The following is a 16,909-nucleotide window of genomic DNA, read 5'->3' as shown; positions in this document are numbered from 1 at the left end:
CTTTGATTGAGTTCATATTTTTTTTAATGATGGTGTTATTGTTTTTTATTTTGTTTGTTCCTGTTCAAAACCCCTTATTACCTATGGTTAATTTCATTCTATCACTGGAGTTAAATATTTAGTGCATTGTTTAAGTTTGTTTTCGGGTGTAATGAGTGAGATCATGTTCATCATATTCTATACAATTGTAAAAGGCGTGTCTGATATACTGATGACGTCACAGGTCAAAAGCGATCTTCGGTTTTGCCCAAACAACATAACACAGTTCTATCACAACTCACAGCAAATGGGTCGTACCAAACTTCAGTTGATTCGTAGATGTTTCTGCTGATGGTTTCTTGTTATCTCTGATCCAGATGCATTTGCAAATGCATCAACTGGATGACAAGAATCACATGCAAGGAGATTTGTGCTATATTATGAATGAAGTACTGTTGTAATTACCTGACAATGTTAGTGCTGTAGGAGGTGCTCTTTAAATACAACGTTTTAGTCTTCTTTAACAAAACTTTTTATTTGCCAAGACAGGAAGGATGAATACATCAATTACTATTTTCGACCAGTTAAATGGCCATCTGCAGATCACATAATAGAAAGCAGAATTTACACCGACAGGCTGTCAAATGGATAGCTTCATCCGATACAGTCAGCAGACAAGAAGGCTCCTTATACTGTCTCATTGTATCACTATGGTGTATGTTATACTGTGCAATGAAATGGTGTCTAATGTATCTAACGTCTACATATCATTACCACGATTTCTGAGTTTGGTATTGCAAACACGATCACGACAAACCGCCTGCTTCAGCAATCATTGTAGATACTGCTTTCTATTATGTCATCTGAAGATGTAAAATGTGAACTTTCATGGACAGAAATCTCACAGTAAATAAAGTGCTCTGGGCTACTGTGTCGTGGTCAAATGGATTCCACATTTAAACCCAATGTTTTGACCCCATCAGCTGAGGACATTTTCAAGGGGCATCATAGCTTCTTTGACTGTCCGCTTCACACCCTGGCTTGATACTGACTGCAGCAAAATTCCAATTACACATGCTTCTGCACAGTGGCACAACGTCACACGTTTTGAATACCTGAGCGTTAACTTGCCAGCGTCGACTGCCATCATCTACTGCTGCTATCATCCCATGCTGGAAGACTGGTACATTTCTTCTTCAGCACCAGAATCCAGATGTCATTCTATTGCACACCCTCCTCTTTCCTACTAAAATTCCTAGGGTGTTTTACACTCTCTACAGCCCCTCTGTACAGCCTTTCATGGTATCTGTTTGTGGCTGCCAGTACTTGTGTCCTGCCAAACTGAATGAGGCAATCTCCTGACTGCAAAATATGTTCTGTTGACAACAGAAATGCAACGGTTGTTTTGAATGTGACCAACTACCACTGTAAGATTAACAAATTATTAGATCAGCAAACACATATGAAACTGAGTAAAGACACCACTGACAAAGTTCTTTGAACATTTGATAAAGTCCTCTACCAAACAGAGCATTCATGAAAGTCTGTTCAATTCAGCTGCACTGCAACCAAGACTTTATGGGTTCCCAATGGCTCACAATGGACATGTTCCTCTAAGACCTATTGTGAGTGCTACTGTTTCACGAACCTATTTGAGTGCCATATTCTTGACAATATTATTATGATTGTATGTGGGCAAATAGCATACATATATCAAGAATTTGGCACATTTTATCATTAAATTAAATGGCATAGTGGTCCAGTCAGAGGACATATTAGTTTTGATGTGGTATTGCTATTTACTATGGTTGCGCTCAATGAGGTGTTGCAACAGCTGAATCAGATTTTTGCTCCCGTTATTGCCTATTTTTTTAAATATTGCCTCACAGCCACATATTTCAAGTGTAACAATGATTCTATGAAAAGGTGGATCGTGTCACTCCGGAGAGCTCCTTAAGCACAGTCACAGAGAATTTCTTAATGGATAAATATGAGGATCAGTCATTGGAAACAGCCAACAAGAAACTGAATATCCAGTACATGGACGATAAGTTTGTTTTGTGGAGACATTGCAGTATGAAACTAGCTCAGCTTCATAAGCACCTCAACAGGATCAATCTGAAGATTCAGTTTACCATGGAGCAGGAGGCAGGTGGAAGATTTAATTTTCTTGTTGTTCGGGTTTTCAAGAAAGAAGATGGTAGCTTAATCCACACGGATTACTAACAACCTATGCACACAGACCATCACACACATCAGGATTCAAACCACACACACACAACAAAATCGAGGCATCATAAAAACGTTGGCAGATAGAGCAAGGTACATCTGCAAACTACAGCTGCTTGATGCAGAATTAAAACATTTCACCAATGCATTGCTCAAGAATGGTTATTTGTCCACTGAGGAAAAAAGAGCATTAAGACAACATTCCAATAGAACTGACGGCCTTGGGAGAGCCAGTCCTGACAAAACTCTATCATCTGGTGAGCAAGATGTATGAGACAGGCGAAATACCCTCAGACTTCAAGAAAAATATAATAATTCCAATCCCAAAGAAAGCAGGTGTTGACAGATGTGAAAATTACCGAACTATCAGTTTAATAAGTCACAGCTGCAAAATACTAACGTGAATTCTTTACAGAAGAATGGAAAAACTAGTGGAAGCCGACCTCGGGGAAGATCAATTTGGATTCCGTAGAAATGTTGGAACACGTGAGGCAATACTGACCCTACGACTCATCTTAGAAGCTAGATTAAGGAAGGGCAAACCTACATTTCTAGCATTTGTAGACTTAGAGAAAGCTTTCGACAATGTTGACTGGAATACTCTCTTTCAAATTCTAAAGATGGCAGGGGTAAAATACAGGGAGCGAAAGGCTATTTACAGTTTGTACAGAAACCAGATGGCAGTTATAAAGAGTCGAGGGGCATGAAAGGGAAGCAGCGGTTGGGAAGGGAGTGAGACAGGGTTGTAGCCTGTCCCCGATGTTATTCAATCTGTATATTGAGCAAGCAGTGAAGGAAACAAAAGAAAAATTCAGAGTAGGTATTAAAACCCATGGAGAAGAAATAAAAAATTTGAGGTTCGCCGAGGACATTGTAATTCTGTCAGAGACAGCAAAGGACTTGGAAGAGCAGTTGAGCGGAATGGATAGTGTCTTGAAAGAAGGATATAAGATGAACATCAACAAAAGCAAAACAAGGATAATGGAATGTAGTCGAATTAAGTTGGGTAATGTTGAGGCTATTAGATTAGGAAATGAGACACTTAACGTAGTAAAGGAGATTTGCTATTTGGGGAGCAAAATAACTGATGATGGTCGAAGTAGAGAGGATATAAAATGTAGACTGGCAATGGGAAGGAAAGCATTTCTGAAGAAGAGACATTTGTTAACATCGAGTATTGATTTTAGTGTCAGGGAGTCGTTTCTGAAAGTATTTGTATGGAGTGTAGCCATGTATGGAAGTGAAACATGGACGATAAATAGTTTAGACAAGAAGAGAATAGAAGCTTTCGAAATGTGGTGCTACAGAAGAATGCTGAAGATTAGATGGGAAGATCACATAACTAATGAGGAGGTGTTGAATAGGATTGGGGAGAAGAGAAGTTTGTGGCACAACATGACTAGAAGAAGGGATCGGTTGGTAGGACATGTTCTGAGGTATGAAGGGATCACAAATTTAGTATTGGAGGGCAGCGTGGAGGGTAAAAATCGTAGAGGGAGTCCAAGAGATGAATAAAACAAGCAGATTCAGAAGGATGTAGGTTGCAGTAGGTACTGGGAGATGAAGAAGCTTGCACAGGATAGAGTAGCATGGAGAGCTGCATCAAACCAGTTTTAGGACTGAAGACCACAACAACAACAAGACAACTGCACTGAAATCATAATGATGCACAAGTGACTGAAACTGACATTTTTCCTGCCTTTAATTAAGGACATTACTGAGTGCATAGGAAAAATAGATCGTGGTAATCTATAAACTCACCGAAAAGATACAAGATCACCTGAAACTGGCCAAGGATGCTTGCCAATCAGTGGCAAAAGCATGAATTTATAGGATTCCGCATAGTTGTGGGGAGGTGCACATGAAAAAAAGAAAAGAGCCAAAGCAAAACTGATTGACGGATCACCTGGTACGGAACGTGCTTTGCAGCTAAGAGATCAAGACATTTATTTCCACAGAATTGAAATAATGGCAGCCACAGATAGACACCATGAAAGGCTATAATGTAGGCCACAGAGATTATAAAATATGCCAGGAATTTCAATAGAAAGGTGGACGACATGAAATTGAATGACACCTGGATTCCAGTGTTGAAGTTGTGTACCAATCTCCCACATGTTGTGACACCAATAGTGGATGACTGCAGTCGACAACAGCCATCTATGCTCGGGTAGTCAAACCATGTGATGTCACCCCACTGTGTGGAAGCACACAAATGGAAGTTTGCTGCAGTCAGTGGCGAGCCAGGGTTTGACACGGACACAAAAAGAAGTTTCAATCCCCTTTGCAAATTGGCCTCCCCAGATGGGGACAAAACTTTGGCTTAAAATGTGAAAGCTATTCAGTCAAGGCACAATAGCCCAGAAATATATTAATTGTGATGTAAAGGTGGCCATTTAACTGGTCAAAATTAATAATCTATATATCCATTCTTGCAATCTTGGCAAAAAAAGGTTTCCTAATGAAGACCATAACACTAGATGTATGGCCTACTGTTGATTGCAGCTTTAACATCTTTTTCAAAAACATACAGAACAAAGTTTTAGTGTTCCAATGCTGCTACTGTTTGTAGTTTGTGTGTAGGGATTGAGCTAATTGTAGGTTCTAGAGATGTTACGGCATTAGAAGACTGCGGATTAGCAGTAGTCCTGCCACCCCAACATAGCAGACTTCCTGCCCCAACCTTGCCTTGTCTGGTCCTGTTTCAGATATGTTGCATATATGTGTACAGTACATATATTTGAAATGTATTTAACATGTGCCATACCACTGCATGACATAATAATTGAGCAAATAAACTTATGCTATGCAGCCCAGACAAAATTTCTTAAATACACACTTAACTCCAGCTATCATAGCATTGTCTGAATCATTTTACATAATAAAATAGCTAGTGTCACCAACACAAAAACCTGGATAACAGAAATGCTGTCGCAGTTTTAGGTCATGGAGCAGCAGCAGTGTGTCACTGATAACTTGTTTTATTACACTCTTAGGAGCATCACTATCACATTTTACTATATTCTGTGTAAATTTAGCACGAATGGATGTCTCGCTGTATTATATATATCCAAATCAAATTATATTTTAGAGAAAGTAGTAACAAAAGAGAAAACTAGATCTATTGCAGTATACTCACCTGCCCTGTAGTTCTGGAATGGTGTGCACTCTGTTATGGCAGTACTGGACAATTTCTGAGAATAGGAAAGCATAACAGCTAAGACTAACTTCACCCTTCCCTCGACTAAGTGGCTTGTCCAGTATATTTGATCTCGTGCGAATTTTTGAGAGGTTCATAATGGATTCTGGGCGACTTCTAAAAATCAGAACGTAAATTATAATGAGACAGCATATACAAGTACAATATGAATGTTACATTGAAGCTCTTCAACAACAACAAAGAACAGCTCCTTGTTCCTAAACAAAAAACTATAACTGCAAATTTCAGTGCTTAATTTTCTAAAAACCAAGAAAAAAGAGGTCAACCACTAGTGCTCTTACTGTGGTTATACATAACTGCACCCATGTAGTTTTCCAATACAAATGAAACAGAACAAAATTCCGCTCTCGTGAGACGTAATATCATAAGGTGTAATGTGCTGTCCATATTCGGTAATACATGCCGAATTCAGATACCTTAACGTCTATGTATTAGCGTTAAAATGTTAAAACGTAAAATAAGAAAAATTAAACTGACCGAAATTCAACTGTTCAGCCGGTAACACCAACGCATAATTTCCTGCTTCGAACACTCAAGGAAATCTTACGTGCCGTTCTACATTTCTGAACACTTCCTTGCTACCTAATTAAAGCCATACCATGACAATAACAAATCCATTCGGTTTACATTCATCATCAACTCCATAGTCACACCACTACCTCCTCCATTTGTAAACATTAAACAAGCTGCTGTCACGGATGGCTACTAACAGTCCAAGACGCACTACCAACTGCAGTTTCATAAAGACAAATTAACACGTTCAATTTATCGTAAGCATATTATCTCCCCATGAAATTTTTCTCCAAAAATAATTCGTCGTATAAATTTAAAAACGAGCTAAACTGCAACGAAAGGTTTTTTAATGTACACTGCCCTACTTCGTGAAAATTGTGCGGATTTCGCCTCAAGCTTTCATTGGAGATGTCGCATACCATTTCTGCTCTTGCTAGCATTAAACCTTTTCTGCACTTTCTGGTATAAAAAACTCGTCTGAAGAAACTTTCTGGAGTGTAATGCTTCATGTATCAGTAACAAACGTTTATGTCCCAACTGAAGTATTATACCCCCTTGCATAAACCTTGCTCTTTACTAAGTAATATATGCGTTACTCTCTGTTGTTGGTAAGAAATTTTACTCATGTAAAACAAGGTGTGTAGAGAATAAAGACAAACACTTAAATCCGCTACATACTGTAACCGAACTAATACACGGTGGCAGAATCACGAGAGTTTCAGAACAAAAATCACATTGAGTGTTACAAATAAACACATGCCTCATATTGTTTTAAAGACCGGAACAATTTAGACGGAGGAAATAATGCTAAACAAGTAACGCGTTGTAAGGAAATATTACGAAAACGAGGTTAGCCTGGAGTGAAAGAAGCAAGTATGACAAGAAGAGTACTTCAGAAATAGTGTTTCATACGTATGTAACTACAACATACAAACTCAGTTTTAAGAAAGATTCTATCTTACTATATCATAAAAAGAAATTACAACGTGAGAGGAACATGGCGCACGTTTGACAGCGGAATTGAAACAGTTTCCTCGTATGTATAATAAGAATACTGTCTGTGTTATGCACATAACGCACGGTATGCCATTACACATAAATGTTTTTACATTCGCTGTCACCAACGCACCCCTCCCTCCACCCTACCATCGCCAAGTTTGTCAAACACATAGCATACCAGTATGGACACAAAACAAATATGGCAGTAATAGTTAACACCATGATTTCTACTGTTTTTTTATCGGTATTAGCATTTCAGTTCCTAACAGTACTGTCAAGCCATAGCTATAAGTCTGGCTTTACTCACAGCTTATTTCCCATGTTCGTGGCAAAATATGTCAGGACAAACACAAAAACACAGACTTCCACCAACAATCGTCACAGGAAACTGTTTCGGGTTGTCCACTATGAAGAGACTTCTAAAATCTTTGGTTAACACATCGTTTTGCAGAGTATGGTCGTGCAGTCAAGAGTAAGGAAAATTAATCGTTTCTAAATAAAGGTTATCGGAAATACAAATTAATCAACTTATGTAATTAAATCATAAATTCCGCAGAAGTTTAATTGAACTGTGAGGTAAATATTAGGCTGGTTACCCTATTCTGTCACAGATATACTTAACACCGATTAAAACACGTGAAAACACAGCACAGACTTCACGCGATATTTACAGAACTTGCACACATTCTTTTTCAGTGGTCAGTGTGATATAATAAGGCACTGAAACAAAAGAGAGTTAATTTTTATCTAATATAAATTTACACAGAGAATATTCTGGTTATTCCTTTATCTCTTGGGCACGCATCTGGGACAGCAACATTTCACCTTCCCATGATTTCTTCAAAGCGGGTGTCCAAGAGTGCCTGTATATACGCTGAAATGTTTAAAACACTTGACACCGTTATATGCTGTGTAGTATATTATTTTAATTCTTTGCCTGGAAATAAAATGCACTAACATACACATTTTATAAGAATAATAAAAAAATTACCCTGTAATGCCACAGCACATTTAACAAATCCCATATATAACTTGCCTACGTTTCGAAAGTCCAAATTTAGGGAGAGCAACACCAAGAAACGATACACAGATATAATTTTGCATCAGTCACAAAATTTCTACCCCAACCATTATATGTTTCGATGGTCACTGTCTTATCAGCTAGAAGGCTGTTTCTAGTGGCAAGGAGCGATTATTTCTCGGAGCATAAGACATGACATTGTCATTGAATACAACGAAAGTTATTGAAGAAAACTATACTATTATTTTATACAGTGTATTGCTAGACGCATGACATGTAGCCTATCTGCAATGAAATCATGTCTTTATCAAATGATGTAACTGTTTAAGCTTGCAATATAAGTAGTTCCCTTGAACTAGTAATTTAAAGCATATAATGTATCAGTAGCCAGACCATACAGAACTAGATTGAGTGAAGTGGCACAGTGATAAGACAATGGACTCTGCTGAATTCCTGCCCCATCTTTCCCCAGTCTGAGCGTGTGCTCTGTCTCTAATGACATTGTCACCAATGAGACATTAAACCCTATTTAACCTGGCTTGTTATGAGTGGCAGCTCGTAACTAAAATTAGTGGGGTTGATCCTACAGAAAATTTAGTCTTTGAATTAAAATTGTGCAAAAGGAACCAACATGTTTAAAAATAAAATGTATTCAGAAAATTAATAAAATCCTAAAATAACAAAATCAAACATTTTTTACTTACTTTAACCTAAATTGTTAAAGTTCAAGATTGATCTTTTCATTGAAAAATGAAATCAATTCTTCTTGTTTTAATTTATGTGAAAAGATCAATAACTTTCTTAACAATATCTGGATGGTAACTAAGGAATTCGTAGTGTTTTTTAGAACATTTTTTATTCCTTTCAGTGATTGGAAGAAGCATTCTGCTCCTGATGTTGTCATGAGAACTGTCAAGAAGATTTTTATCAGTTTCATAATTCCACTAAGAACATTATCTAGATTATTCTCAAGGAAAAATTTCAGGTAATTAATTAATTTGTAATATTAATGAATATCAGATATGTAATAGGATTATTTTAGCTCAGTTTCAAGCCTCTCTTTGTAAATCAGTAATACTTCTTCTGTAGGATGTTCATTCTTAAAACTAGTAAACCATTTATTGTTGAAAAATTTAGCAGCTAGCAAGTGTTTAGTGGGAGAATATGTCCCTTATATCAACGAAAGTGTAAGAACACACTTTGTTAGCTTCTGTCATGAGTCTTTTTGAAGGATTCTCACAATATTTTGCGTTCCTTTATTTTAAGATCACAGTTTTGAAATTTGTTATACACTCCTGGAAATTGAAATAAGAACACCGTGAATTCATTGTCCCAGGAAGGGGAAACTTTATTGACACATTCCTGGGGTCAGATACATCACATGATCACACTGACAGAACCACAGGCACATAGGCACAGGCAACAGAGCATGCACAATGTCGGCACTAGTACAGTGTATATCCACCTTTCGCAGCAATGCAGGCTGCTATTCTCCCATGGAGACGATCGTAGAGATGCTGGATGTAGTCCTGTGGAACGGCTTGCCATGCCATTTCCACCTGGCGCCTCAGTTGGACCAGCGTTCGTGCTGGACGTGCAGACCGCGTGAGACGACGCTTCATCCAGTCCCAAACATGCTCAATGGGGGACAGATCCGGAGATCTTGCTGGCCAGGGTAGTTGACTTACACCTTCTAGAGCACGTTGGGTGGCACGGGATACATGCGGACGTGCATTGTCCTGTTGGGACAGCAAGTTCCCTTGCCGGTCTAGGAATGGTAGAACGATGGGTTCGATGACGGTTTGGATGTACCGTGCACTATTCAGTGTCCCCTCGACGATCACCAGTGGTGTACGGCCAGTGTAGGAGATCGCTCCCCACACCATGATGCCGGGTGTTGGCCCTGTGTGCCTCGGTCGTATGCAGTCCTGATTGTGGCGCTCACCTGCACGGCGCCAAACACGCATACGACCATCATTGGCACCAAGGCAGAAGCGACTCTCATCGCTGAAGACGACACGTCTCCATTCGTCCCTCCATTCACGCCTGTCGCGACACCACTGGAGGCGGGCTGCACGATGTTGGGGCGTGAGCGGAAGACGGCCTAACGGTGTGCGGGACCGTAGCCCAGCTTCATGGAGACGGTTGCGAATGGTCCTCGCCGATACCCCAGGAGCAACAGTGTCCCTAATTTGCTGGGAAGTGGCGGTGCGGTCCCCTACGGCACTGCGTAGGATCCTACGGTCTTGGCGTGCATCCGTGCGTCGCTGCGGTCCGATCCCAGGTCGACGGGCACGTGCACCTTCCGCCGACCACTGGCGACAACATCGATGTACTGTGGAGACCTCACGCCCCACGTGTTGAGCAATTCGGCGGTACGTCCACCCGGCCTCCCGCATGCCCACTATACGCCCTCGCTCAATGTCCGTCAACTGCACATACGGTTCACGTCCACGCTGTCGCGGCATGCTACCAGTGTTAAAGACTGCGATGGAGCTCCATATGCCACGGCAAACTGGCTGACACTGACGGCAGCGGTGCACAAATGCTGCGCAGCTAGCGCCATTCGACGGCCAACACCGCGGTTCCTGGTGTGTCCGCTGTGCCGTGCGTGTGATCATTGCTTGTACAGCCCTCTCGCAGTGTCTGGAGCAAGTATGGTGGGTCTGACACACCGGTGTCAATGTGTTCTTTTTTCCATTTCCAGGAGTGTATATTCATTAACTTCAAAGACATTAATTTCTCACAGTGGGCTTTGGTTGTAAATTACTTCAACATTTGACATAACCCAGTGACAAAACTCCATGTAAAACTGTAAATTTTTGTCTTTTAAGTATTATAAAATTTGTGCTGCTTTTGCAACGAGTTGATCTGCGTTTGATGCTGACTGAATTTCAGTAAGTCAGTTTCTTTATAGGTTGCAAATTTTTATGAACTTTGTTTATGGTCTGTATGTTGAAGTTCCATCTTGTAGAGGTGTTTCTTGAGAAAGGACACAAGTTATGTTGATCTTGAGAAGAATTTTGGAATAGCCATAATGTTAGAGAAAAAATTCTTTCATTTTGTATAATACTTTCTGCATTTCTCATTATTGAATTAAAAGCATGTTACTAGAAACTGCTTTTATTTTTGGTTGAACTTCCGCCTGTTGTAACATTTGCACCATCAAACTTCTGAGCTATCAGTTTTTGTCCAATTCCTTGAAGGACTATTTCCAGTTGTTCTAAAATACATTTTTATATACCAACTGCAGTTTGATTTTCTAGAATAAAGAACCTCCCAAAACATTCAAATACTTCTACATTCAATATGTACCATAGAACAAGGACTATCTGAGAGTGTTCTGAAATATATATTGTGTAATCAGTCATGACAGCTACAAAGGAAGCTTTTCAGCTTTTCTTATTTTTGTCCTTATCTCATCTTGGTAGTTTGGTGGTAGGCAGTCGTACAAGTACTTCATTCTGAATGGTGTTAGAAACACCCTTGAAGTCTGCATTTGTATCTAAATGATTTCTCACATTTGAACTAAATTTAGATGCAAAACTTACTGATCCTGCAAATACCCCTGGTTTTACTGAGTTGACTTTATCATCATGTACATATACGGCAGTTTCAAATTTTCCACAAAAAATGCGGTCTATTTTGGCCAAAATTTCATGATTATTTTTAACCTTCATATTATGTTCATTGATTAAAAGTTGGTTTCTCACTATTACCTACAGTTCCGAAAATGACAGTGAAATCACTTTATCAACATGCTTCTTTGACTTCATATCCATTTCCAGTATTTTCTTCAATAACCATGTTTTGTCACACTAAATCACTTGCAAACGGCAAACACGACAAACAAAGCAGTGTATTTTTTGCTTCACAGGCACAAAGCCGATTTTTCCATTCTTACCAATCACAATTAAAGCTACAAACATATGCTTCTTGTTGCTTCTGCCTGGCTGAGATACACTGATGTGACAAAAATCACGGAATACCTCCTAATATCGTGTCAGACCTCCTTTTACCTGGCGTAGTGCAGCAACTCGACTTTACATGGACTCAACAAACCGCTGGAAGTTCATGTTGGGCGATCTGGGTGACCAAATCACTCGAATTGTCTAGAATGTTCATCAGACCAGTTGTGAACAATTGTGGCCTGGTGACATGGCACATTGTCATCCATAGAAATTCTATCGTTGTTTAGTGTCATGAAGTCCATATCCCTGTAAATTGTCTCCAAACAGCCGAACATAACCATTTCCAGTCAATGATCGGTTCAGTTGGACCAGAGGTCCCAGTCCCAGTCCCACCTCACACCATTATGCAGTCGCCACCAGTTTGCACAGTACCTTGTTGACATCCTGGGTCCATGGCTTCATGGGGTCTGCGCCACACTCGAACCCTACCATCAGCTCTTACCAACTGAAATCGGGACTCATCTGAACAGGCTACTGTATTCCAGGCCTCTAGGGTTCAACGGATATGGTCATGAGCCCAGGAGAGATGCTGCATGCGATGTTGTGCTACAAGCAAAGGTATTCGCTTCGTTGTCTACTGCCATGCGCATTAACGCCAGATTTCGCCGCACTGTCCTAATGGATATTTTAGTCGTACATCCCACATTGAGTTCTCCGATTATTTCATGCAGTGCTGCTTGTCTGCTACCTCTGACAACTCTATGCAAACGTCGCTGCTCTTAGTCGTTAAGTGAAGACCGTCAGCCACTGCATTGCCCATGGTGAGAAGTAATGCCTGAAATTTGTTATTATCGGCACACTTACGGCACTGTGGATCTCGGAATATTGAATTCCCCAGTGATTTACGGAATGGAATGTCCCATGTGTCTAGCTCGAACTATCATTCCACATTCGAAGTCTGTTAATTCCTATCAAGCAGCCATAATCATGTCGGAAACCTTTTCACATGAGTCATCGGAGTACAAATGACAGCTCCACCAACGCACAGCCCTTTTGTACCTTGCGTACTCTATACTACCGCCATCTGTATATGAGCATATACCTATCCCATGATTTTTGTCATTTCACTGGTTAGCATATCAATTGTTGAACGACATCTTTACTTAACCTTAACTTTCCGACAGAGAAAAAGCTGTGAAAACTTTAGCTATTGAAATTGACTGACAGTCACAGAACTTATTTCTTGGGGATGCAATGCCATGACTTTGCGTAAAATAAAAAAAATAAAAATGAATCAAAGAGAACAACTGGAAGCAGGATAATACTATAATTCTATGCTTTATCACATTCAGTTGTTAAGTATAACAGACGCAGAGTATAAAAAAGTATCTTACAACAAGCACTCATTGGTAGGCTCCACATCAGCAACAGTGCTCCGTCTCAGTCACTGCCTCTCATGCAGCTTCTGTGTCTACATGTGCAGAACAGCCAAACATTACATGGCTGGAACTGTAAACCTCACAATTACATACAGAAATTTTTCTTATCTTTTTCAGAAACTGAGAACTGACTACTAACATTAACTTCACAAATTGTATATTGTTGAAATATAAAGAAAGAATTAAAGGAAAAATGACTCGTTATACTAGAGGGTACAATAATGTGAAATGGAAGGAGGTGGTCCTGCAGTACCACACTGTCTGTACATGGAGTGTCACTGCTTATTGGACAGAACTACAACTGAACATCCAACAATGAACATCAGTAAGCGACCATGAGAGACAAGTTGAATGACATCATTCAAACACTCTTATTTGATAGGAGTCATATGGTTAGAACACATGAACCAGATGGTTGGTTCTCTGTGTAGATTACTGTATTATCCGCACATGAGTGTATAAGAATAGGACACACAGTATAAGGGAATCAATTTCACCATTATAGTGGCAGAATTACTATTTCCCCTGTAAAATTCAATACTGTGAGGTGGCTGTCCACAACATCAGTCAGTCCCTATGTGCTCATCCGTATCACTCTCATACTCGATAAGAGAAAAAACACAAATTGTCTGAAACTCATATACTTAAGTAAACTGTGATCCTAAGAGATCTAATTTGTATGTAACATTAGAAAACCTTTCACTAACGAATATTTATGTTTATAACGAGGAAGCAGAATAAGTCACCAACGAGATAAGGGCGATTTGTGTTTCTAGCTAACAGCTTAGGATTCTGTGAGCATTTATTCCCTCCATTTTGGAAGACTGGTCTGAAAAAACACTTCTATACGTGTGAAGAAAGTGTGCAGTGATAACGAGAACTGCAACTTGTTATCAAATTTAGGGGCTAGTGTACAGAATGTTTCCAAATGTCGTACAGCCAATGATGTTGTGGAAATACAGATTTTCACCAGAAATTTGTGGTCTAAAATGAAACTATACATTCAGACACACAGATGAACGTCAGTAAAACATACATTATTATCATACTTTATGATATGTCTTTTTGTATTTATAGATTCTATTCACCCATGAACTATGGACATTGCTATGGTGTAGTGGCTTGGGGCAGCAGCCTCTTCAGTAGTTGCAGGGTCAACAGTCTGGATGACTGATCTGGCCATAGAGCCTTAGCCAACATGCCTTTGCTGTTATGTTAGTGCAAATAGTTGAAAACAAGGGGAAACTAAAGGCATTATTTTTCCCGAGGACATACACCCTACTGTATGGCTTAATAATGATTGCATGTTCTTCAGTAAAATATTCCAGAGGTAAAATAGTTCCCCATTTGGATCTCTGGGTGGGGACTACTCAGGAGCATTAGGAAAAAACAAGACTGATATACTATGGATCAAAGTGTTAAATGTTAGATCCCTTAATCAGGTACAGAGGTTAGAGTATTTAGAAAGAGAAGTATGTAAGTTGAAATTAGATGTAGCAGAAATTAGTGAAGTGAGATGGCACAAAGAATTGGACTTCTCGTCAGGTCAGTATAGGGTTATAAACACAAAATCAAATAGAAGTAATGCAGCAGTAGACAAAAAGGGATAAAAAGAAGGAATGTGTGTCTGCTAATATGAACAACATAGCGAATGCATTATTGTAGCTAAGACGGACATGAAGCCAGTACTTGCCACAACAGTACAAGTTCACATGCCAATTAACTCCACAGATGATGAAGAGATTGAAAGAATGTACGATGAGTAGCAGAAATTATTCAGATAGTTAATGGAGACGCTAATTTAATTGTGATGGGAGAGTGGAATTCCATAATAGAGAAGGTAAGACATGGAAAAATAATGGGGAAACTTTCAGGGTATCTCTGCATGATTGATTAATAGTGTGCTTCCAGGTGTTCATCCGAGTTACTGTTTCCATTTTATGCACAATATTTCAAGGACCAATCCAGCTGTCTTCTTTAGGTGCTGCGAGTTTTGCAGTCATGTTAACTCGCTGCATGGACTCCAACCAGACTGTGAACTGTTGTTGATCTTGCACCGCTGTTTATAGTCGATTTCGACTCCCAACGTCCGCTTGATGCTCTTATATTTTTCAGAGCTCACGTTGATATTCCATGAAACGCACATTCTCTCAACACGGATGTGATGGCTGGAGAGATCTTAATAAATTGAGCGTTGGACCCCAAACCTTGTTTCAATTGAAACTTCTTTTCCTGTTTAATACATTTTATGGGAACTTTATTTCGAGAGACCCCATAATTATGCTGTACTATAAACTTGGCGTCTGCATAATGATACTGATTTCATCACAAAGAAACTCAGTGCTAAAGACTGGTCTACTGAGTTCATACACTTAGTGATGAACTGTAACACATTCGTACAGTGTTCCAAAGGAATGAGTACTCCTATCACCAAACTGAATGGGAGACATAGTCAAAGTCAAGAACGTCTCATAAAGAGATTGAGTTTGAGACTGAGGATGAGAAGCCAAAACCCGCTTATCTAGTTTATGCTGGCCAAAAATCCGGAAAGGTCAGTGGACTCCTACAGAAATATGGCATCTAGTGTATTTCACTCTCGTGTGTGTGTGTGTGTGTGTGTGTGTGTGTGTGTGTGTGTGTGTGTGTGTGTGGCTGGAGTCTACAGACGCTCAATGGCGATGTTATCAGCGCCGTTATATATGTTAAAGGAAACGGATGTGGATAAAATGGCTAAAATTGTTGTCACACAGTGAGGAGGAAACACCTAAGATGATAATCATTTACTCACTCCCACCTCATTCGCACTGACCCACAGAATCACTCTGTCTCACACTCCTATGCTGCTCCCTTCAACTCAGATAAAAAGTATTCTGTGTAAAGAAGATCTAGGTCTCTCAAAGACGGATATCTAAAGCATCCCATGCGAATGTGGCGTGTCTTACGTGGGGCAGACTATCAGAAAAGTCGAGGAAAACTGCAAGAAACATCAGCGAGAAGCCTGACTAAACCAACCATGCAAATCAGCTGTCGCTGAGCATTACGTCGAATGTAATGAAATACGATGAGAGCAGTATCATGTACAAAGGCCAAGTTTCTGGGACAGTATCATAAAGGAGTCTATTGAGATAAAGATATCATAAAACCTGATAAACAGGGACACAGGTTTCAATTTAAACAAAGCTTTGGATCTGTCACTGAGTTTATTAATATCCCGCCGGCCATGACATCCACCAGAGATAGATGATGCAGAGAGAATGTGCGTTTCACGGAATATCAGTGTGAGCTCTGTGGTATAAGGGGTGGATGTTATTCGTAATGGTGTGTTCCACTTCATGCATGATCTGCCATCATGCTGGTGCGTATGACAACTTGTACCTTACAAGTATCTTCCAGTTACAGATCTTGAATCTATTTGCTGTAGTGGACCTTCTATGCAGTGCCCCTAGCCTTTGACATGTGACATTATCACCTTTTGTAGTAGGCGGATGCTGAAAGATAGCCCTCATCTATTCAAGCTGCTAAAATGATTTAATAAGTTTTGAGATAACGTTTCTGTATTGCAGTTGCAAAGTGTCCACTGACAATTTCTTTTACAACT

At 39.7% G+C, this 16,909-nt stretch overlaps 1 protein-coding gene and 1 pseudogene across 1 annotated transcript in view; both read right to left on the bottom strand.

Annotated features, from left to right (window-relative positions):
- Window positions 1–6,123, bottom strand: part of LOC126249635 (trafficking protein particle complex subunit 5-like) — a 55,613-nt gene extending 49,490 nt beyond the window's left edge. The window contains exons 1-2 of the mRNA XM_049951312.1: window positions 5,906–6,123; window positions 5,348–5,524 (exon numbers count right to left, since the gene is read on the bottom strand). Coding sequence (XP_049807269.1) covers window positions 5,348–5,505 — 158 coding nt within the window. The 5' untranslated portion in view covers window positions 5,506–5,524; window positions 5,906–6,123. The remainder of the gene's footprint in view (window positions 1–5,347; window positions 5,525–5,905) is intronic.
- A 2,556-nt stretch (window positions 6,124–8,679) lies between these two features.
- LOC126249289 (uncharacterized) overlaps window positions 8,680–16,909 on the bottom strand; it is a 28,416-nt pseudogene continuing 20,186 nt past the window's right edge.

This window comes from Schistocerca nitens, chromosome 3 (genome assembly GCF_023898315.1).
Source record: "Schistocerca nitens isolate TAMUIC-IGC-003100 chromosome 3, iqSchNite1.1, whole genome shotgun sequence".
Classification (NCBI taxonomy): domain Eukaryota; kingdom Metazoa; phylum Arthropoda; class Insecta; order Orthoptera; family Acrididae; genus Schistocerca; species Schistocerca nitens.
Note: the sequence above shows the minus strand (reverse complement) of the source record. Positions and strands in the feature narration are given on the sequence as shown.